The 22,089-nt window shown below is 44.2% G+C and overlaps 1 protein-coding gene across 2 annotated transcripts in view; it reads left to right on the forward strand.

Moving 5' to 3' along the window:
* sh3rf1 (SH3 domain containing ring finger 1) overlaps positions 1-22,089 on the forward strand; it is a 69,202-nt gene that overhangs the window by 33,114 nt on the left and 13,999 nt on the right. For both annotated transcript variants that reach the window (XM_041839137.2, XM_041839139.2), the window contains exons 3-8: positions 1,960-2,235; positions 2,869-2,964; positions 7,232-7,540; positions 12,712-12,822; positions 15,444-15,571; positions 21,177-21,347. In XM_041839137.2, coding sequence (XP_041695071.2) covers positions 1,960-2,235; positions 2,869-2,964; positions 7,232-7,540; positions 12,712-12,822; positions 15,444-15,571; positions 21,177-21,347 — 1,091 coding nt within the window. The remainder of the gene's footprint in view (positions 1-1,959; positions 2,236-2,868; positions 2,965-7,231; positions 7,541-12,711; positions 12,823-15,443; positions 15,572-21,176; positions 21,348-22,089) is intronic.

Consider the following 22,089-nt stretch of genomic DNA (forward strand, 5'->3'; position numbering starts at 1 on the left):
CACCCAGAACTGTGAGGGGTGAGCCATCCTCAGGAAGGAACTTATCAAGGCGTCAAGCTCATTGATGAACTCTTCAAGGGAACCTGGAGGGCGATAAATGACAAGGATGTTAAGCTTGAATGGGCTAGTGACTGTGACAGCATGGAATTCAAATGAGGAGATAGACAGATGGGTCAGGGGAAAAAGAGAGAATGTCCACTTGGGAGAGATGAGGATTCCTGTGCCACCGCCGCGCTGACCAGATGCTCTCGAGGTATGCGAGAACACATGGTCAGACGAGGAAAGAGCAGTAGGAGTAGCAGTGTTTTCTGTGGTAATCCATGTTTCCGTCAGCGCCAAGAAGTCGAGGGACTGGAGGGTAGCATAGGCTGAGATGAACTCTGCCTTGTTGGCTGCAGAACGGCAGTTCCAGAGGCTGCCGGAGACCTGGAACTCCACGTGGGTCGTGCGCGCAGGGACCACCAGATTAGAGTGGTGGCAGCCACGCGGTGTGAAGCGTTTTTATGGCCTGTGCAGAGAGGAGAGAACAGGGATAGACAGACACATAGTTGACAGGCTACAGAAAAAGGCTACAATAATGCAAAGGAGATCGGAATGAAATAATAATAAATAATAATAATATGCCATTTAGCAGACGCTTTTATCCAAAGCGATTTACAAGTCATGTGTGCATACATTTTTGTGTATGGGTGGTCCCGGGGATTGAACCCACTACCCTGGCGTTACAAGCGCCGTGCTCTACCAGCTGAGCTACAGAGGACCAGAACTAAACATCTGGGAAAGCGAGAGAGCGGGGCCTCCCTCACTTATGTTTCACTGAAACACTCAAATATAACTCTCCCAACTTCCACTTTAGAAATTATAATTGTTTTAAACTACAGCGGTTCAATGTTTTCTTGGAATAGACTAACTTAGTTTATTCAGCTAGCTAACTTGGTACAGTATTCTTCTGTGAAAACTGTCCAGGGCATAATAATCTCATCATGTAGGCTATCCTACCTGCACTGTATCTGGGAGCTGTTGGCTAGAGCGCACGTGCCAAGACCGGAGTGGGCACATTCACTATATAACGCAAATTTTTTTGACAAAACCATCAGTAGAATTTACATGGGAATTTAACCGCAAAAGTTATTTTTATGTGCATTACGTCATCACGCACAGCCTTTTATCTGCATCAAGTCAATTTGATGGAAACACATCACTGGTGCTAAATGCGCATAAAATCAATATGCGCATTTACCACCAGGGATGTGTTTCCAACAAATGGACTTGTTGCAGAGAAAAGGCTGTGCGTGATGACATAGTGCACATAAAAATAACTTTTGCGGTTTCTCGCATAATTCATTTTAGAATATTCGCATTAAAATCTGTTATCAATTAGATGGAAACCTAGCTATTGATGCACATTTAGTTTATTCCTTGTATTGGGAATGCAGTTCACTTATCTCTTTCTTGTTTCTGCCTGCTCCCATAACAAGTAGGCCTACACACTTTTCTTCCTTTGGTTTCCATAGTAAATGGTGTCTGTTTTGGGCCAAGCTTCTTTTCGGTACATCGTTTGAGTCTCTTTCTCGGTTAGAGAGCAACTGAGATAATTAATGTCCGTGAGAGTGGTGAGTGAGGCACTCTCTGACTTGGAGGAAGGAGATTATTCACTGAGTGAGTGATGAAATGCTAGCTGTGAGTGAGGGTGTTAGGGTCTGTCTGAAAGTGTTTTTCTACCCAGGTCAGGGTGGTTTATTGGATGGTTTATTCCTGATTCCCTCGTGTGGTGAGTGACCCATATGGACCCATCACTACTACCCCTCGCTGTGCTCTTGTCCCTAGTGGCTCTGGTCCACAATTACAGTTCTCTGGGATTTGAAAAATGAATGTGCTTCTGAGTGGTGCTCAATTATGCTTGAGTCCTGATGTTTTGGACATAGCCTGAACTCTCCATCTCTTTCTCTCCCTCTCCAGGGTGTACCCCAGCTGGCCTGTGCCAAGGCCCTGTACAACTACGATGGAAAGGAACCTGGGGACCTCAAGTTCAGTAAGGGTGACATCATCATCCTGCGACGCCAGGTGGATGAGAATTGGTACCATGGAGAGATGGGCGGAGTCCACGGCTTCTTCCCCACCAACTTTGTCCAGATCATCAAGCCGCTGCCGCAGCCCCCGCCACAGTGCAAGGCCCTCTACGACTTTGAGCTGAAAGACAAGGAGGCAGACAAGGACTGCCTGCCCTTCACTAAGGTGAGTTATAGACGACTGTACAGGCCATAGCCCTACCACATAGGACATTGTCGCTAAAGCTGGAACTAGAGATTCTAGCAAGAGTTTTAATTACAACCTATACTGTTTTTTCTAAACTGTGATTTTGGAGCATCTAACAACTGTTGATTGTAAAAGCTCTGTGGCTTAACCCTGACCAAACCTCAGAGTGAAACTGTTCCTGTCTGTCTCTGCAGACGTGTCCTGCTGATGCAAGACATTTTTCCTCCTAGTGTAGAGGACCAGTTATCCACTCGCACACCTAGAACTAGACGGCTACTGTACCATTGCTAAATTACTACATTTCTGGATCTATTCTAATCTACTCAAAGGGTCATTATTTTGGCTTTTATAAGCGGTCTGCTGTTTTTAAAAATGCCTTATGAGCAAAAACTGAAACAAACGAACGTGCTTATCTTGTTCCTTTCTTAACAGGATCCAGTGTACTTTATTACTCAAATAATGTTGCCTTACTGTGGGCACTTCCGTGAGTTTTAATAAAACATGCTCTCTCTCTCAGCCTCATTATTCTTCTATCCTGGGTGTTTGTTCCTAGAAGATCTGAAACTGCTAGTTAGCAGCATGGTAACAAACTCTGCATCTTTTCTCTTCTAGGATGATATTCTGACTGTGATTCGCAGAGTGGACGAAAACTGGGCAGAGGGAATGCTGGGGGATAAAATTGGAATCTTCCCCATATCATATGTTGAGGTAAGCGAAAATGTTTGTCCAAGTCTTAACAACCGGAGTGTCCCTGATATGTCCAGGCAAGCATTTTACCTCAGGTTAGAGGTTGGAAAATGCTGAGTATGTTAGTGCTATCTTTTTTTGTTGCCTTGTTAGACATCTTGCAAAATGTGCACATTAGTGCCCTCTCTGCTCTCCCCTGTTGCTTCACCTCTGAAAACAGTCGCAATATATTTGTACTAAACATACCATTATATTGTCTGGTCATTGTTTACCTTCTCAGCAGCTCTCCATATTCCCATATGCCCCTTAAATACAGCTAGTGTTTGCTCTAATAAGCTTTAGCAATCTTTAGCTTGACATCCTGAGGTAATTCACCGTTGTCCTATAAAAGCCTCTATGATCACTGCTGTTTTAGGAGTGAACTGTCTGCTGGGAGGACAAACCTTACCTGTGTAATAGACCTGGGCTCGGTTTCCCGAGAGCTATGTAATTTAGGCTTACGAGTGTTTTTAACGATGCATCTATCCTACAACGACCAAATATGTAACATGCGTTTCCCAAAACACCACACAGAGAAGAACGTTCGCTAAGGGCTTGTTGAGGTGTGTCGATACTGATAGGATCGAAAGAAAGAGCGCTGCTCTCGGAGCAGTTTTCTCCATTCAAATATTACCTTAACATTATAACTATTCCATAATACTGACGACGGTTCAGCTCCTAGAAAGTTATTATCATGACTGCACATATTGAGGCGGCTTATTCTAATGCTTACACTGATGCACTAAAATCAAGATTTGGCACATCAGTGCGCACATTACACATCATGAAATATATTGAGGCAAAAATTACCGACAGTAGCCTACAATTAGCTAAATACAACTCAATTGAATGAACATGAAATGGATTAAAATATTATTTAATTGTATAGGCCTGTAGCCTATACTGTAGGTAGGCTATTTATATTTTAATGCGGTGATCTCGGTTTTCATTTGAAGCATCTTTTTATCCTTCACTTGTTTGTAACTCATGGGGCGGCGCACAATTGGCCCAGCGTCATCCAGGGTAGGGGAGGGAATGGCCGGCAGGGATGTAGCTCAGTTGGTAGAGTATGGCGTTTGCAACGCCAGGGTTGTGGGTTCGATTCCCACGGGGGGCCAGTATGAAAATATAAATAAAAAAAATGTATGCACTCACTAACTGTAAGTCGCTCTGGATAAGAGCGTCTGCTAAATGACTAAAATGTAATATAAAAATGTAAAATGTAACAATTGCAAAGACATTGGCAACTTTGTATTTTTAGTCAACTTTGTTGTGAAGTTATCGGTGGTCACAGAGAAACATCTTGATTGTATGTTTAGCGGATGTCTGTGTATAAAGTGACGCGGTAGGGAAACATCTAACTGCACACGTAGCTGTTCTACGAGTGGTCTGAGGCACACGTTAGATTACGAGCGTTTTCAAGTGCAATGGTTAACGGTACGCGTATTTGTACCCAACCGTTTGGTCCACACTGTGAATCCGAATGAATACATAACAAAAATAATATATATATATAACACTAACCCTATAGGCTATGCCTACGCTGCGTTGTAGGCCTATGCCTCTTGAGTAAATCTGAGCTGGAATAAATAAACAACTAGAGCCTATGCGCACGTTGTAATCAAAATTCAAATCTTAATTGCCGTATTTCAAACTGTCTTTTTGTAATGCGCAGCTGGGAACTAGTTCTGTATGATGGCAAGTGGTGAGGTCGATAAACCAGAATTGGAGGATCCTCCATCATTGTTTAAATCTCCAGTTTGGGAACATTTTGGCTTCCCAGTAGATTACAACGGCCATGTACAGAGTTGTGGATAAAACGTTAACAGTATGTTGCCATGCTCAACGAGAATAGCCTATGCAGCTGCCAACACCTCAAATATGTTCAAATCAAAGTTTATTGGTCACATACGTGTTTAGCAGATGTTATTGCGGGTGTAGCGAAATGCTTGTGTTTCTAGCTCCAACAGTGCAGTAATATCTAACAAGTAATATCTAACAAATACACACAAATCTAAAGTAAAGGAATGGAATTAAGAATATATAAATATTTGGACGAGCAATGTCAGAGCGGCATAGACTAAGATACAGTAGAATAGTATAGAATACAGAATATACATATGAGATGAGTAATGCAAAATATGTAAACATTAAAGTGACTAGTGTTCCATTATTAAAGTGGCCAGTGATTTCAAGTCTATGTACAGTGGGGAAAAAAAGTATTTAGTCAGCCACCAATTGTGCAAGTTCTCCCACTTAAAAAGATGAGAGAGGCCTGTAATTTTCATCATAGGTACACGTCAACTATGACAGACAAATTGAGAAGAAAATAATCCAGAAAATCACATTGTAGGATTTTTAAGGAATTTATTTGCAAATTATGGTGGAAAATAAGTATTTGGTCACCTACAAACAAGCAAGATTTCTGGCTCTCACAGACCTGTAACTTCTTCTTTAAGAGGCTCCTCTGTCCTCCACTCGTTACCTGTATTAATGGCACCTGTTTGAACTTGTTATCAGTATAAAAGACACCTGTCCACAACCTCAAACAGTCACACTCCAAACTCCACTATGGCCAAGACCAAAGAGCTGTCAAAGGACACCAGAAACAAAATTGTAGACCTGCACCAGGCTGGGAAGACTGAATCTGCAATAGGTAAGCAGCTTGGTTTGAAGAAATCAACTGTGGGAGCAATTATTAGGAAATGGAAGACATACAAGACCACTGATAATCTCCCTCGATCTGGGGCTCCACGCAAGATCTCACCCCGTGGGGTCAAAATGATCACAAGAACGGTGAGCAAAAATTCCAGAACCACACGGGGGGACCTAGTGAATGACCTGCAGAGAGCTGGGACCAAAGTAACAAAGCCTACCATCAGTAACACACTACGCCGCCAGGGACTCAAATCCTGCAGTGCCTGACGTGTCCCCTTGCTTAAGCCAGTACATGTCCAGGCCCGTCTGAAGTTTGCTAGAGTGCATTTGGATGATCCAGAAGAGGATTGTTTGGAGGACAAAGAATGCTGAGTTGCATCCAAAGAACACCATACCTACTGTGAAGCATGGGGGTGGAAACATCATGCTTTGGGGAAGTTTTTCTGCAAAGGGACCAGGACGACTGATCCGTGTAAAGGAAAGAATGAATGGGGCCATGTATCGTGAGATTTTGAGTGAAAACCTCCTTCCATCAGCAAGGGCATTGAAGATGAAACGTGGCTGGGTCTTACAGCATGACAATGATCCCAAACACACCGCCCGGGCAACGAAGGAGTGGCTTCGTAAGAAGCATTTCAAGGTCCTGGAGTGGCCTAGCCAGTCTCCAGATCTCAACCCCATAGAAAATCTTTGGAGGGAGTTGAAAGTCAGTGTTGCCCAGCGACAGCCCCAAAACATCACTGCTCTAGAGGAGATCTGCATGGAGGAATGGGCCAAAATACCAGCAACAGTGTGTGAAAACCTTACAGAAAACGTTTGACGTGTGTCATTGCCAACAAAGGGTATATAACAAAGTATTGAGAAACTTTTGTAATTGACCAAATACTTATTTTCCACCATAATTTGCAAATACATTCATTAAAAATCCTACAATGTGATTTTCTGGATTTTCTCATTTTGGCTGTCATAGTTGACGTGTACCTATGATGAAAATTACAGGCCTCTCATCTTTTTAAGTGGGAGAACTTGCACAATTGGTGGCTGACTAAATACTTTTTTTCCCCACTGTACTTGGCTGTACATCTGATCTAGTGCTACGTGTGTACATGGGACCCCCTGGTGAACCCAGCTTAGCACTGCCTCTCCTCAGGATTGGTGTGAAATTCTCCACTTTTATGTCCTAAGTAGAGGGAGAGCAGCTCGGGGCTATCTGTGTTGTGGAGTGCTCCCTTGTTCGCCTTGTGATTAGCTAAACCCTTTTTAGTGTTCCTCCTTTGATTCCTACCTCACATGAAAGGCTGTGAAAGCCTGCAGTCTGCTCTCCTCTGCTCTGCTGCATGCCTGAAAATCGTCCACTCCCACTCCCCCTGAGCCCAAGGTTCTCTCTCAACCCCCTGGCACTGGCAGCATTCTCAGTATACTGCGTTCTCCCATCAGATAAAGGCACAGGGTGTTTTTTACTACAACTAGTTTCATTTTGAAGAGTGAATGCTTTCATTATTATATTAACGATTCCTGCTCTCATTTCCCCTCCTTTCCTTCCCCTATATCCCTCCTGTTCCCCTATTCCCCCTCTCCTCTCCTCCTGTAGTTTAACACTGCAGCCCGTCAGCTGATTGAGTTGGACAAGCCTGGTGACTCCAGTGGGGACTCTGGCGAGGGGGCCTCGTCGGGCCCCCAGAGTAACGGTGGCCCCCACCGTGCCGGGGAGAAGAAGAACAGTAAGAAGCGACACTCGTTCACATCCCTCACCATGTCCCACAAGCCCTGTCTGGCCCCGCCCCCCCAGAGACACTCCATGGAGATCAGTGGGCCCGTCCTCATCAGCTCCTCCAACCCCACGGCAGCCGCACGAATCGGAGAGATCAGTGGAGGACTGTCCTGCAGTGCACCCTCACAGGTGAGATAGGGGGGAGGGAAGGAGGGGGAGGAGTAAATGGGAGATAGTAAGAGAGGGCTCTCCTGCAGCGCACCCTCACGATGACATACTATATGGTGAGATGAAGGGGAGGGAGGAAACGGGAGAGAAATGGAGAGGGGAGAGAGCTTCTCCGTTCCCCCTAGCCCTGTGTCTTTGTACTGTTTGGTTAGGGGTCTTGTATTCAATAAGGAAGCCACTAAATTGAGAACCTTATCTCTCTCTGAAGCACTCTGTATGATGAATGGACTTAATTTGTCCAGAACCCTGACTCTATTGTCCCCATTAATGAATTCCTCCAGAATTTACTGCATATTTTTGTTCTGAACAATAACATCCCCTTAAACCAGAATTGGAAAAACCAGAACGTTGGCCAGCATAGCAGCTCATTTGTCTATGGCTGGGTGTCTGGACTATGGACAAGTGTATAATCTCTGCCATTTATTTCATGGGATAGGTGATGATAGACTATCTTGGATGTGGATGTTTTATCCTCTCCTGTCACCTGGTCTGTCATAGCCCTCAGTGTGTGTCCTGCCCATGTCGGCTCCACTCTGTCCATCTGGGCCTGTTAATCAGTGGTAATGCGTGAGAGAGAGGAACAGGAGGAAACAATGTGCACCCAAGATGCTCACGCAACAAGCATAAACAAGCAGATTCAACTAACATTCTTGTTTTCATCCAATGTTTGTTTCCCTGACAAAGATTCCACTCTCCTTCTGTCAGCCCCCCCCCTGTCATTCCGAACAGGCCATCGCTCCATCCAAGCGTTTGAAATCACGGATGCGTGACTCCACTCGCCCGCAAAAAAGACTGCAGCTTAGCCCCTGAGGTTTCCACAGCAACCCGGAATGGCAACAACTCACAGCTGCTCTGTGGTTGCCTGACACTGTAGAGAGAAAGGGGCTGGGGACATGACAGACAGACAGTTGACAGACAGTTAACAGACAGTCAGACAGATTTGTCAGCGTTGTAGGCAGGCATTCTGTGACTGACGGAAGCTGTGAAGTGAGGAAACCTTTAGAAGGTTGCTTTGTTTTGTTTTTTTCATTTTCTCTGCAGCTGAGCAGAGAACAGTGTAGAGGAGAACTGCCTCACCCCAGCCTGCCTGGTATACAGAGTAGGGACTTTTATACTGACATTGCAAATGACCATACACTCTTTATATGAAGATCAGATGTTGACTTCATCTCATCAGTGTTTTTTTGGTTTGAAGTATCTCAAAATAGGTATATTCTTTCTGAAATGTGTTTTCGGATTAAACCAACAGGGCTTTATTGTCTCAGTGGTTTGACAGCATTCATATAAATGTAACATGCAACAATTAGTAGCATTTTACAGAGTTACAGTTCATATACGGAAAATCAGTCAATTGAAATAAATTGATTAGGCCCTAATCTATGGATTTCACATGACTGGCAATACAGATATGCATCTGTTGGTCACATATACCTTTAAAAAAAAAAGGGGCGTGGATCAGAAAACCAGTCAGTATCTGTTGTGACCACCATTTGCCTCATGCAGCTCGACGACACATCTCCTTCGAATAGAGTTGATCAGGCTGTTGATTGTGGCCTGTGGAATGTTGTCCCACTCCTCTTCAATGGCTGTGTGAACTTGCTGGATATTGGTGGGAACTGGAACATGCTGTCGTACACGTCGATCCAGAGCATCCCAAACATGCTCAATGGGTGACATGTCTGGTGAGTATGTAGGCCATGGAAGAACTGGGAAATGTTCAGCTTCCAGGAATTGTGTACAGGTCCTTGCAACATGGGGCCGTGCATTATCATGCTGAAACATGAGGTGATGACGGCAGATGAATAGCATGACAATGGGCCTCAGGATCTCATCACGGTATCTCTGTGCATTCAAATTGCCATCAATAAAATGCAAATTGTGTTCGTTGTCCATAGCTTATGCCTGCCCATACCATAACCCCACCGCCACCATGGGGCACTCTGTTTACAACGTTGACATCCGCAAACCGCTCGCCCACACAACGCCATACACGTGGTCTGCAGTTGTGAGGCCGGTTGGACGTACTGCCAAATTCTCTAAAACGACGTTGGAGGCGGCTTATGGTAGAGAAATTAACATTCAATTCTCTGGCAACAGCTCTGTTGGACATTCCTGCAGTCAGCATGCCAATTGCACGCTCCTTCAAAACATTAGACATTTGTGGCATTGTATTGTGACAAAACTGCACATTTTAGTGGCCCCAGCACAAAGTGCACCTGTGTAATGATCATTCTGTTTAATCAGCTTCTTGATATGCCACACCTGTCAGGTGGATGGATTACCTTGGCAAAGGAGAAATGCTCACTAACACACAAATTTGAGGGAAATTAGCTTTTTGTGTGGAACATTACGGGGATCTTTTTATTTCAGCTCATGAAACATGGGACCAACACTTTACATGTTGCGTTCATATTTTTGTTCAGTGTACATTCTAAGTGATTTCAATGGGTCTTTCTCCATTGTGATTGTTTTATACTGTTCAATAAAACTTCAACCACAAAATGTTCATACATTTCAGCATTTCCTGCAATAATTTTAGATAATGGGCTGCACGCAACGGGCAAAAAATCTAGGCCTTCTTTTTAACCAAATGTTGCAATTGCCATTTTACTTGCGATTTAGATTTTAAAAACTTGGGTGAACTGTTGGAATCATGGAAATAGGATTATTGTAATTCTATAGTTAGAATATAATAGTGGGCACTTTGAAAGAGTGTTTTACATGACAACGAATGAAACTGCCAGGGAGGAGTCATTTTTACAGGGTAGGAACCAAAGTGTTGGTCAGTGTTTCCTAGGGGACCCTATAATCTTTGGCTACATTAAACGTTTTCTCTTAGCTACTTCATGTAGCTAACATATTCATCCTTCGCCTATTCCGCTTTAGAAGATACTGTTGCACAAACAGCATGCTGTTTTAAGCCTACACCATCACTGGTATCAGGTTGTATAGCTAGCTACGTTTGCTCTGACTCAGTACATTTATTAGCTGGTTAGCTAGCCATCTAACTAGCGATTAGTATTAGCGGCTAACACAACTAGCGATTTCCATTAGTGGCTAACACGCTTTAGCCACAACTTGCTAATAAAAGACAAACTATGTAGCTGTTTGCAGATGTAAGAAAAACGAATAGTGTAATTACAGAACGCTTGTGGATTTATATTAAGAAGCGAAGTGGAAACGGCATAGTTGTCATCAACATTGTTGCATGACAGTGCAGAATGAAAGCAAGTGTCTCATTGTCGAGCAACAACAAATGCACTCCTTGAGTGACGGGGCGGGGCTAGGTCTGTGTGGAATGCGGCATGGAGAGAGAGATGACTCAAATACCGGAGTAAACTATACAAATGGACGTAACACACAGCGTATCACATTTAACAAACCAAACTACCGTTTATAGAAGGTAAAGGTAAAAACTCAAACCGGTCCATGCATCAATACCGGTGTATATAGTAAAATATGGTATACCGCCGAGCCCTAGCATCCTCTTCTCTGTCTTACCTTCCTGGGCTCTGGGCTGCAACACATCTCAGACACACTGACATGATTTACCCACAGCTTCTCCTGGGAAACAGCAGCAACACAAAGCCCTTCTACAACTGGTGGCATTCCTTAGTTACGGCTCTCGTGTGTGTGTGTTGACTATGCTATCAGAGCATGTTTGTTTGTGTGTGTGCAGGCAGTTCTTTTCATGTTGGGATGATCCATCTCTCATTAAAGCCGTGACCCCACAGGGTGGGGAGGGGAGAATCATGTTAAACTCTCCAGACCTGGCTTTATCTGCCCTAATTATGAACCAGACACGCTCAGTATTATAAAATCTCCATGCACACCTGGAAGCTATAGGACTTAAGATGGGTTTGATTTATAGATGAATGTGTTTAATAAAAACACATAAAAAGAAGATAGACTCCCCAGGCGAAATCTGTGTGGCTCGGTCTCCTTTTCTCTCGTGCCTCTTCTCCCTCCTTCAAAGCAGACAGAAAGGGAAGCAGTAGTTGCCTGGGGGACCAGAGGGAGGGAGTGTATGGGAATGAACACGCCCTCTGTACTGCTTTTATTTCAGTCAGAGAGTGGAAAGAGAAATGAAGAGAATGAATAAAGGAGCCTGCTGTATATGAAAACAGACCTATTACCCTTTTAAAATGCTGTAAAACGGAACATTTTCAGTTAATTTACAGTGTAATTGATGTGCCAGTGCTGTACACATACACTCACATATGTTCCATGTAGCTCATACACATAATGTACTTATTGTGATCGAAATGTAGTTGTCCCTGATTGCACTGACTTTGCTCACAGCTGCTTGTTTGAAGAAGTGTACTTACTGTAATCAAGATGTGGTTGTCCCACTGGCTATCCTAAGTTGAATGAACCAATTTGTAAGTCGCTCTGGATAAGAGCATCTGCTAAATGACTTAAATGTTAAATATAACAAAATGTATAGCCTAGTACTTTGTGTCTGTCTTGCCTGATTGCACCTTCCCCTTCCACACACTGCACCGTTCTACTGTACAGTTGATTGAGTCTGAGGTGGGTCCTCTGTAATGATTCACCTTGAAAGGTAGCTCTGCTCTGTCTGAGGCAGTCATGCATGGGATGATGGAGAGTACAGGGTACAAGGAGACATCGTGTATCCAACAGTATCGCCCTGTTACCAGGACAGCCACAGTGAATGAGTCAGTGTCACACCGCTGGGGTTCCCAGTCGCTCAGCAAGAGACTTCAGCACTCACCTGTCTTCACCCAGCCAATGAAAACTTGTGATTGGCACAACCCAGCCAATCGTGTCATTGGGACACTAGCACAGCTTGATTTGGCCAATTGGGTTGACTGCTGCTGTGAAGGCGACATTTCCATTCAATGTGACATTAAGGCCATGTGTGTGCTGGTTAAGAGATGAAATAACTAGTCTGTTAGTTCAAACATGACAGCCTACTTCTACCCATGTGAGACTGGATGTGAGGGGACAGACTGGCACAAATTGACCAAGACATATGTCCCATCTGATGGAGCTCCATTCAGTTGCAAGTTCTGTCTTCTATGTGTAATGTCTGCCTGAAAGTATTATATTGTGGGGGAGTAGTATTGGTTGAGTAAGTTGTCTGACTTTCTGTTTTCTCTCCTCAACAGGTACACATCTGTACAACTGGACTCCTCGTGACCCCTCCCCCCAGCAGTCCTGTTACTACGGCAACCGTCTTCACATTTCCCCCAGAGACCAGTTATGCATCCATCCCCGTGGTAGGTGCACTTCTATATAAAACCTTTACTGTATTCAGACCAACAGTTCAGTATAACAATAGGGTTCTTGCAACTACACTATTGTTTCCCTAATTAGAGATGGGCATGAGTACTCGAACGGACGTCAAAGCTCTGTCTTTAGCCAGAGATTACATTTATTATTATTATTTTTTTTACTGTAAATCTATTTGGTGGAATGTGCTTTGTGGCTCCCAGAACAGGAAAGTGAAATTTTGTCTTGGAAGATAACGTTAATTTGCTTTGACTCTAGTGTGCCATTTGTACATGTGCATTTGCGAGGCACAACAAAAAAGAAACCAAGCCAAGCATCATACTTTTCTTCTCCCTAAATTCCCTTTCCCAGTCGTGCCTCATTCACTCAATTGCGTTCCGACTGCTCCCTACACACACGTGTGCTGAATGCGCACAAGCTCCGGTTAGGACTACAGAAATAAATGCAGATAAAAACATATCTAACTGATGGGAAAAACAAGCTACGTTCGTTGCCAAATGACGACAGTTTTATCACAAATTCAAAATGGACGACAGTTTTGGAATAATTGCATCCCGTCTGTTTTCCTTTTAGGCTACTTTGCGAACTGCTAGCTATAACCCCCCTAAACATAGACAGGTTCCACAGTGAAAGTATGCAAAAACATTAGTTTGATAAAGATAAAAGCATATTTTCATCAGAATCATTAAGCATAGATTTACTCACCAAACAGATGTCAAGGCCGTAATTCATCGCCATGCAGTGTTCAATGTGGAATTGTTAATCCATTTGGAAAATTCCCAAGAACAGGCAAAATAAACCAAATCGAACGTCTGTATATCAAAAAGAATCCAGATTTTGAACCCTGAAAACATTATTTCAATTTGCCAAATTGAGCCCCGTTTCAATTGATCACTATGAGATTAACTGTTCCAGACTCGAGATGCGCATCACTTTACACTGGCAACTTTTTTCATGCTATTTTCAATTGATCACTATGAGATTAACTGTTCCAGACTCGAGATGCGCATCACTTTGCACTGGCAACTTTTTTCATGCTCTTTTATACTGTTATATTACATGTTTTTTACTATAAAATAAGTGCGTCTTGACTATGATAAGGGCTTGTGAAATGAGTGTCTTGTCTGCTAAATTAACAAAACAAGGCTATGCCATTGCAGAGCCATATGCTTCTACAAGCAAACGCCACTGCTGAGGTTACTACCTTTTTGAAGATTGTGTTCCACCATATAATATAACCAGTTGAGATTACGGTTTCAGTAAATTAATCTTAAATGGCACTTGCTTTTTTATTGACTGAATGTGGCAATTTAGCAATTAGGATTTGTTATTATAAATGTGGCAATGCTGTGCACTGTTGGCATAGGCCTATAGATAAATGCGAAAGAAAACATTATCCAGTGCAGTTCTAAAATTATATTTATTTTCCGTTTGATTATCGGAGTAAAAAAATAAATATCATGTGAGTATTCGAACAGTCAAAACATTTCAAATGCCCATTCCTACCCCTACTAATGGTTTAAAAAAGTATTTAGGTTGATCTATGTTACTTTACTTACATCAGTCTCCTCCATACACGATAGCATGTATCTGTGGCATGCTCAGCTGACTGTGTGTGTGGCTGTGTTGGTATGTGGTACTGCTGAACGGGGGAGAATGTGTACACAAAGGTTAATCTCTCCGCTTCACTGGGGAACTAACTCTACATTATGTTGCTGTACAGATGATTTCTCTGGCCTGCAGGCAATGACATTATCTCAGCTCCAGCGTCAGCAGCACACCCACAGACATGGTAGCGTGTAGGCCCTTCTGAGTGTATTTCCACCACCCTCCCCCACTGCTCCATGGTAGTTATGTCTGTCTGCTCCAGAGGCCTGTTAATGTCAAGCTGAGACACATTTGTCTTGTTCCTGGAGATGGGGCCTGAATTATTTACCATCTGCAATGCCTTTCTCTGCAGATATATTGATAGGTTTGCATGTTTAGAAGAAAACAACCCCCTTTCCCAGTACACCAATATGTCAGTGTGTATGATTGTGTAAGAGTTGTTTTGGTCACGTTAGAGGCCTATGCCAATAGGAGGGAAAGGAGAGCCCAGAAGAATCTGCTAGGAGCGGCCCTGAGGGCTAAACTATATAATGTTTACAGAAATGTTTTCACTTTCATATGGTTCCAATTAAACACAGTAATGGATTCACCTGGCCCCAGTCTCGTTTCTATAGCAACAAACAAACAAGCACAATGGAGATTCCTTCCCAGTTCTATGGGGAAGTTGGGGACAAGACCAAACTTCTGTGCCAAGCGATACTCTCCCTCATTGAACAGAGTAAACGATATCCCTCTTTCACCATGCAGTTTCTCTCATTATGTAACACCTAGTCATTGGTTAAAAGGCCAGGGGTATGGTTCTCATGTATCATTGCATCAAGAGCTATAATGTAATTCTGTCATGTTGCACTGAAGGCAGTGAGTCGTTTACTTGTTTCCTGTCTTTCGGTTCCAAACAATACAGGTTTTTTATGTGAGGGATTCGCTTCAAGCTTATTGTGAACTGTTCTGTGCTGTCTGATCTCTGTTTCAGACTGTGTTTTTTTGTTGTTGTTGACAGGATGCTCTCCCTCCTCCCCCACCACCTCCCCCACAATCTTCAGCGCTGGGAGCAGCCTCCTCATTGGCTGCCGGTCAGAGACCTTCCCCCAGCACAAGCGACCAGAGTGGGAGACAAAGACCCACAGTGTGAGTACACACACACACACACACACACACACACACACACACAAAGATATACATGTAACACTCTTCCATGTATAAAGTACCAGCACACTAAACCAGAGAGAACATGCAGTGAAACAGCACGTTCTACACATGGCTAGGGCATGGGGGTGTCTGTGTTCTGGGAGTTCTCCAAGCCTCTAAATGACCGCTCAGCTGTCAGTGTGGAGCACCAGAGGTTGACCCAGAGCACAGGTGAAGGGTGAAAGGTCAACACCTGTGGGGTATGGCGTCTCCTGGGTCCTATCAGAGATCCTGCCTGTGACCCCTGGCCTCTCACATCATTACTCCTCTGAGAGACTCCAGACACCTGATAGGAATTAGATACGGCCCACCTCCCCAAAGTGTCTGTGTGTTAAAGCATTTCTCTTCAGTTCCCCTCCCCTGACACCAGTGAAAGTGTTTATGCTGTCTGTCAGCAGTGGTTCTTTAAAGCCTCTTCCCCTCTGAGGTTCTTGGAGACTTGTCTTTCCCACTTCCTTTACAGCACCTCAGTGGAGCCCTGACTCACACAGCTGTGTCATGCAGAACGTTGCCATAGTATTCCTCTACAGCAGGGATGGGCAACTTTGATGTGGGTGAACTCATCATGAGGGGCCGCAGTGGCTCCCGGGTCTACGTACCCACATCCATACACACACCGGCAGTCAGAGCCGGCCCTAGCCTTTTGGGGGCCCCCAAGGAAATGTAATTTCCTGCAATACTACACATTTTGCCATGTGGCGTACAGAAAATGTTGTACTTTTAAAGCAAGTATGTTGCAATTCTACCAATTTTGGAATGGGGTGGAGAGAAGATTTAGCAATTTTATATATCATTTTGCCATGGGGCATTCTACACATTTTGCTTTAGTGACTAACAAAATCAACGGGGGTCCCCCGGTCGGTAATTCGACCATGATTACTACAAGTTTAGACACAGTGCCTATATACAGTTGAAGTCAGAAGTTTACATACCCCTTACCCAAATACATTTAAACTCAGTTTTTCACAATTCCTGACATTTAATCCTAGTAAAAATTCCCTGTCTTAGGTCAGTTAGGATCACCACTTTATTTTTAGAATGTGAAATGTCCGAATAATAGTAGAGTGATTTATTTAAGCTTTTATTTCTTTCATCACATTCCCAGTGGGTCAGACGTTTACATACACTCAATTAGTATTTGGTAGCATTGCCTTTAAATAGTTTAACTTGGGTCAAACGTTTCGGGTAGCCTTCCACAAGCTTCCCACAATAAGTTGGGTGAATTTTGGCCCATTCCTCCTGACAGAGCTGGTGTAACTGAGTCAGGTTTGTAGGCCTCCTTGCTCGCACACGCTTTTTCAGTTCTGCCATCACATTTTCTATAGGATTGAGGTCAGGGCTTTGTGATGGCCACTCCAGTACTTTGACTTTGTCCTTAAGCCATTTTTCCACAACTTTGGAAGTATGCTTGGGGTCATTGTCCATTTGGAAGACCCATTTGCGACCAAGCTTTAACTTCCTGACTGATGTCTTGAGATGTTGCTTCAATATATCCACATAATTTTCCTTCCTCGTGATGCCATCTACGTTGTGAAGTGCACCAGTCCATCCTGCAGCAAAGCACCCCCACAGCATGATGCAGCCACCCCCGTGCTTCACGGTTGGGATGGTGTTCTTCGGCTTGCAAGCAACCCCCTCCAAACATAACGATGGTCATTATGGCCAAACAGTCCTATTTTTGTTACATCAGACCAGAGGACATTTCTCCAAAAAGTACGATCTTTGTCCCCACGTGCAGTTTCAAACCGTAGTCTGGCTTTCTTATGGCGGTTTTGGAGCAGTGGCTTCTTCCTTGCTGAGCAGCCTTTCAGGTTATGTCGATATAGGACTCGTTTTACTGTGGATATACACTGCTCAAAAAAATAAAGGGAACACTAAAATAAAACATCCTAGATCTGAATGAATGAAATAATCTTATTAAATACTTTTTTCTTTACAGAGTTGAATGTACTGACAACAAAATCACACACAAATTATCAATGGAAATCAAATTTATCAACCCATGGAAGTCTGGATTTGGAGTCACCCTCAAAATTAAAGTGGAAAACCACACTACAGGCTGATCCAACTTTGATGTAATGTCCTTAAAACAAGTCAAAATGAGGCTCAGTAGTGTGTGTGGCCTCCACGTGCCTGTATGACCTCCCTACAATGCCTGGGCATGCTCCTGATGAGGTGGCGGATGGTCTCCTGAGGGATCTCCTCCCAGACCTGGACTAAAGCATCCGCCAACTCCTGGACAGTCTGTGGTGCAACGTGGTGTTGGTGGATGGAGCGAGAAATGATGTCCCAGATGTGCTCAATTGGATTCAGGTCTGGGGAACGGGCGGGCCAGTCCATAGCGTCAATGCCTTCCTCTTGCAGGAACTGCTGACACTCCAGCCACATGAGGTCTTGCATTAGGAGGAACCCAGGGCCAACCGCACCAGCATATGGTCTCACAAGGGGTCTGAGGATCTCATCTCTGTACCTAATGGCAGTCAGGCTACCTCTGGCGAGCACATGGAGGGCTGTGCGGCCTCCCAAAGAAATGCCACCCCACACCATGATCCTCTGTAGCTCAGCTGGTAGAGCACGGCGCTTGTAACACCAAGGTAGTGGGTTCGATCCCCGGGACCACCCATACACAAAAAAATGTATGCACACATGACTGTAAGTCGCTTTGGATAAAAGCGTCTGCTAAATGGCATATTATTATGACTGACCCACCGCCAAACCGGTCATGCTGGAGGATGTTGCAGGCAGCAGAACGTTCTCCACGGCGTCTCCAGACTCTGTCACGTCTGTCACATGTGCTCAGTGTGAACCTGCTTTCATCTGTGAAGAGCACAGGGCGCCAGTGGCGAATTTGCCAATCTTGGTGTTCTCTGGCAAATGCCAAACGTCCTGCACGGTGTTGGGCTGTAAGCACAAAACCAACCTGTGGACGTCGGGCCCTCATACCACCCTCATGGAGTCTGTTTCTGACCGTTTGAGCAGACACATGCACATTTGTGGCCTGCTGGAGGTCATTTTGCAGGGCTCTGGCTGTGCTCCTCCTGCTCCTCCTTGCACAAAGACGGAGGTAGCGGTCCTGCTGCTGGGTTGTTGCCCTCCTACGGCCTCCTCCACGTCTCCTGATGTACTGGCCTGTCTCCTGGTAGCGCCTCCATGCTCTGGACACTACGCTGACAGACACAGCAAACCTTCTTGCCACAGCTCGCATTGATGTGCCATCCTGGATGAGCTGCACTACCTGAGCCACTTGTGTGGGTTGTAGACTCCGTCTCATGCTACCACTAGAGTGAAAGCACCGCCAGCATTCAAAAGTGACCAAAACATCAGCCAGGAAGCATAGGAACTGAGAAATGATCTGTGGTCACCACCTGCAAAACCAGTCCTTTATTGGGGGTGTCTTGCTAATTGCCTATAATTTCCACCTGTTGTCTATTCCATTTGCACAACAGCATGTGAAATTTATTGTCAATCAGTGTTGCTTCCTAAGTGGACAGTTTGATTTCACAGAAGTGTGATTGACTTGGAGTTACATTGTGTTGTTTAAGTGTTCCCTTTATTTTCTTGAGCAGTGTAGATACTTTTGTACTTGTTTCCTCCAGCATCTTCACAAGGTCCTTTGCTGTTGTTCTGGGATTGATTTGCACTTTTCGCATCAAAGTACGTTCATCTCTAGGAGACAGAACGCGTCTCCTTCCTGAGCGGTATGACGGCTGCGTGGTCCCATGGTGTTTATACTTGCGTACTATTGTTTGTACAGATGAACGCGGTACCTTCAGGAGTTTGGAAATTGCTCCCAAGGATGAACCAGACTTGTGGAGGTCTACAATTCTTTTCTGAGGTCTTGGCTGATTTCTTTTCATTTTCCCATGCTGTTAAGCAAAGAGGCACTGAGTTTGAAGGTAGGCCTTGAAATACATCCACAGGTACACCTCCAATTGACTCAAATTATGTCAATTAGTCTATCAGAAGCTTCTAAAGCCATGACATCATTTTCTGGAATTTTCCAAGCTGTTTAAAGGCACAGTCAACTTAGTGTATGTAAACTTCTGACCCACTGGAATTGTGATACCGTGAATTATAAGTGAAATAATCTGTCTGTAAACAATTGTTGGAAAAATTACTTGTTTCATGCACAAAGTAGATGTCCTAACTGACATTCCAAAACTATAGTTTGTTAACAAGAAATGTGTGGAGTGGTTGAAAAATTAGTTTTAATGACTGGAAACTTCAGACTTCAACTATAGTTAGTCTAGCAAGGACTGTAGCTAGCAAGACTAACTGACATGGGCTAATTGAGTGACTCAGAAACCATGCTTCCATCCACAGTTTTTATGCGACAGCTGTGATGGAAACAGGATGTTTTTGTACAATTTTATAAATGCCAACAGATAATTTGTTCGTTCGACATGGTGGGATCTTTTTGTCTGTAAAGTTAATTATGCGAGAAATGGCAGTTTAAACGGCTTTATGCGCAAATATTGATCTAACAAACATCATATCGAAATAAACTTGGAGTGACGCAATGATATGTTGTGTGGTCCTCTCACTACAACTCGGGAAACCATGCAGTTTATTAGGCTACAGATGAAATAAGTTATGATGAACTTCACAGTGTGGTAAAAGTGCACAATGAGCTTGATGCTCCTTTCCAATTAATATCAAGGGTCTTATTCTGGTGACATGATTATGGATGCTTGACTGCCGTTTGACAAATACAAATATTCTCGTTCTTATCCATAATCCAGCCTACCCCGCACAGCCTTCGCACTGTATCTGCAAGCTGTTGGATAGAGCGCACATGCAAAGACCAGCGTAGCCCCTAATAAAAAAGAATCTGACCAAAACTATCGATAGAGTTGAAAATGCGATGGAAACACATTGAACTTTTAGATTTTTATTTGGTACATGAAAACTTAAGCTAAAAAGTACATTTTGTTTGCACTATGTCATCATAGTGCAAACAAGTCAGTTTGGTGGAAGTCAGTTTGGTGGAAACACCACTGATGGGAAAATGTACGTTTTCTTTATGCAGATCTTTTTTATATTAGCATGAAAATCTGTCCCCAGTTGGATGGAAACCTAGCTGCTGACTGACATAAGAGAGAAACTGCTGATGCACAACCAAATTTCGAAATTGCATCTGGTGTATTCTACAATTATAACGCTCAACCGTGAGTTGAATATTTTTAATTTTTTTATTTTGGGGGGTGTAATTGATCCACTGGCCGCCAGTTGCCCATCCCTGCTCTACAGTAATATAGTGCCTCTTTCTCTGAACGTACTGTAGGAAGACCAGTCCAGAGAGGAATGTCCATCTCGGTCAGCCAGTAAGTGCCTACTAGAGAGAGAGGGGAGATGTTGATCGACATACTGTAGCCTGTGGAAGGGGGGTACATTTTGCTCATGTGACAGATTAGATGTTTTGAACCCACAACAATTTCCTCCTGAGGTGAATTTGACTGTCCCTGTGTGTATGGCCACGTGTGTGCCTCGGTGTGTGTCCATGTGTGTGTTTGATGTGTCCCGTCTCTCTCTCCCCCCTCTACAGCTACGTGGCCCTGTTTCCCTACACCCCCCGTAAGGAGGATGAGCTGGAGCTGAGGAAGGGAGAGATGTTCCTGGTGCTGGAGCGCTGTCAGGACGGATGGTTCAAAGGCACCTCCATGCACACTGGCAAAATAGGAGTGTTCCCCGGCAACTACATGAGCCCCGTCAGCAGGTCTGTCACAGACGCAGACATTACGCATGCAAACATGCACATACACTACATGAATAAAAGTATGTGGACACCTGCTCGTCAAACATCTCATTCCAAAATCATAGGCATTCTTATGGAGTTGGTCCCCCCTTGGCTGCTATAACAGCCTCCACTCTTCTGGGAAGGCTTTCCACTAGATGTTGGAACATTGCTGCAGGGACTTGCTTCCATTCCGCCACAAGAGCATTAGTGAGGTTGGGCACTGATGTTGGGCGATTAGGCCTGGCTCGCAGTCGGCTTTCCAATTCATCCCAAGGTGTTAGATGGGGTTGAGGTCAGGGTTCTGTGCAGGCCAGTCAAGTTCTTCTACTCCGATCTCGACAAACCATTTCTGTATGGTCCTCGCTTTGTGCACGCGGGCATTGTCATGCTGAAACAGGCAAGGGCCTTCTCCAAACTGTTGCCACAAAGTTGAAAGCACAGAATCGTCATTGTATGCTATAGCATTAAGATTTCCCTTCACTGGAACTAAGGGGCCTAGCCCGAACCATGAAAAACAGCCCCAGACCATTATTCCTCCTCCACCAAACTTTACAGTTGGCACTATGCATTGGGGTAGATAGCGTTCTCCTGGCATCCGCCAAACCCAGATTCGTTCGTCGGACTGCCAGATGGTGATGCATGATTCATCACTCCAGAAAACGTTTCCACTGCTTCAGAGTCCAATAGCGGTGAGCTTTACACCACTCCAGCCATCGCTTGG

The sequence above is a fragment of the Coregonus clupeaformis genome, chromosome 20 (genome assembly GCF_020615455.1).
Source record: "Coregonus clupeaformis isolate EN_2021a chromosome 20, ASM2061545v1, whole genome shotgun sequence".
In the NCBI taxonomy this organism is placed as follows: domain Eukaryota; kingdom Metazoa; phylum Chordata; class Actinopteri; order Salmoniformes; family Salmonidae; genus Coregonus; species Coregonus clupeaformis.